The 1,057-nt window shown below is 53.7% G+C and overlaps 1 protein-coding gene across 1 annotated transcript in view; it reads left to right on the top strand.

Annotated features, from left to right (window-relative positions):
- Positions 1-1,057, top strand: part of stmn1a (stathmin 1a) — a gene marked incomplete in the record, with an annotated part of 2,585 nt that overhangs the window by 940 nt on the left and 588 nt on the right. The window contains 4 exon segments of the mRNA XM_024296102.2: positions 281-323; positions 420-592; positions 666-857; positions 928-1,022. Coding sequence (XP_024151870.1) covers positions 308-323; positions 420-592; positions 666-857; positions 928-1,005 — 459 coding nt within the window.

The raw sequence follows: 1,057 nt of genomic DNA, 5'->3' as shown, positions 1-1,057 counted from the left end.
CAGCTTCATCACCTCTTAACGTTATTGAAGCCCCGCCCCCCTTTGGTGTCCGGCGCAATTGATCTTGAATGTCGTCGTTGTCCCAAAACAGTGGTGCGTGCGTCCACGTGCGTGCCACTTAAAGAGCCTCTGTTGGTTTTTTTCATGGCTTGATTGGGCGGTGGTTGCCTGCAGTGACGGACGCCGCCGCTGGGTGTCGCCTTTTGTTTGTTGTTGTTGTGGACCTGCCCGCTAGAGGGCGCCGTTTCTCTGCTTTTAACGTGGAGGTTTTGTCTCGCAGGTGAACTGATCTGCAGCACAGCTGAACATGGCAGCCGCTGAAGGTGAATATTCTATTCTTTTAAGCTGAACAGCTCCTAAAAGAGAGGTGGAAGTAACTTTTAACATTTTTTAATACTCACTGTGTGCCTCCTGTCCAGACATCCAGGTCAAGGAGCTCGACAAGCGGGCTTCCGGCCAGGCGTTCGAGGTCATCCTGGGTGCCCCCACCCCTGATGCCAAAGGGGACTTCCCCCTGTCTCCTCCCAAAAAGAAGGATGTCTCCCTGGAGGAGATCCAGAGAAAGCTGGATGCCGCGGAGGAGAGACGCAAGGTAAAAAAAAAAAGCACCTCCACTCCCAACTTGTAGACACTGCATCACCTAAAACCGCTGTACTGCATTTCAGAACCATGAAGCTGAGGTTCTGAAGCACCTAGCGGAGAAGCGAGAGCACGAAAAGGAGGTGCTACAGAAAGCCATGGAGGAGAACAACAACTTCAGCAAGATGGCGGAGGAGAAGCTCAACCAGAAGATGGAGGCCAACAAGGAGAACCGCACTGCCCTCATGGCCGCCATGAACGAGAAGTTCAAGGAGAAGGTGGGTGACCTCCCCTGCTTCCACATCCACACCTCCTGCTGCGTCACTCAAAACCTCTTCTTCCTTACAGGACAAGAAGTTGGAAGAGGTGCGAAAGAACAAGGAGACCAAAGATCCCAACTCGGAAGAGGGCACCTCGGAAGACTGAAGGCTGCGGACGGCTGCTGTGGGGGGAGGGGAGGGGGGGGTGTACAGGGTTT

Source organism: Oryzias melastigma, linkage group LG11, assembly GCF_002922805.2.
Source record: "Oryzias melastigma strain HK-1 linkage group LG11, ASM292280v2, whole genome shotgun sequence".
Classification (NCBI taxonomy): domain Eukaryota; kingdom Metazoa; phylum Chordata; class Actinopteri; order Beloniformes; family Adrianichthyidae; genus Oryzias; species Oryzias melastigma.
The sequence above is the reverse complement of the archived record's forward strand: the minus strand, read 5'-3'. Positions and strand labels throughout refer to the sequence as shown.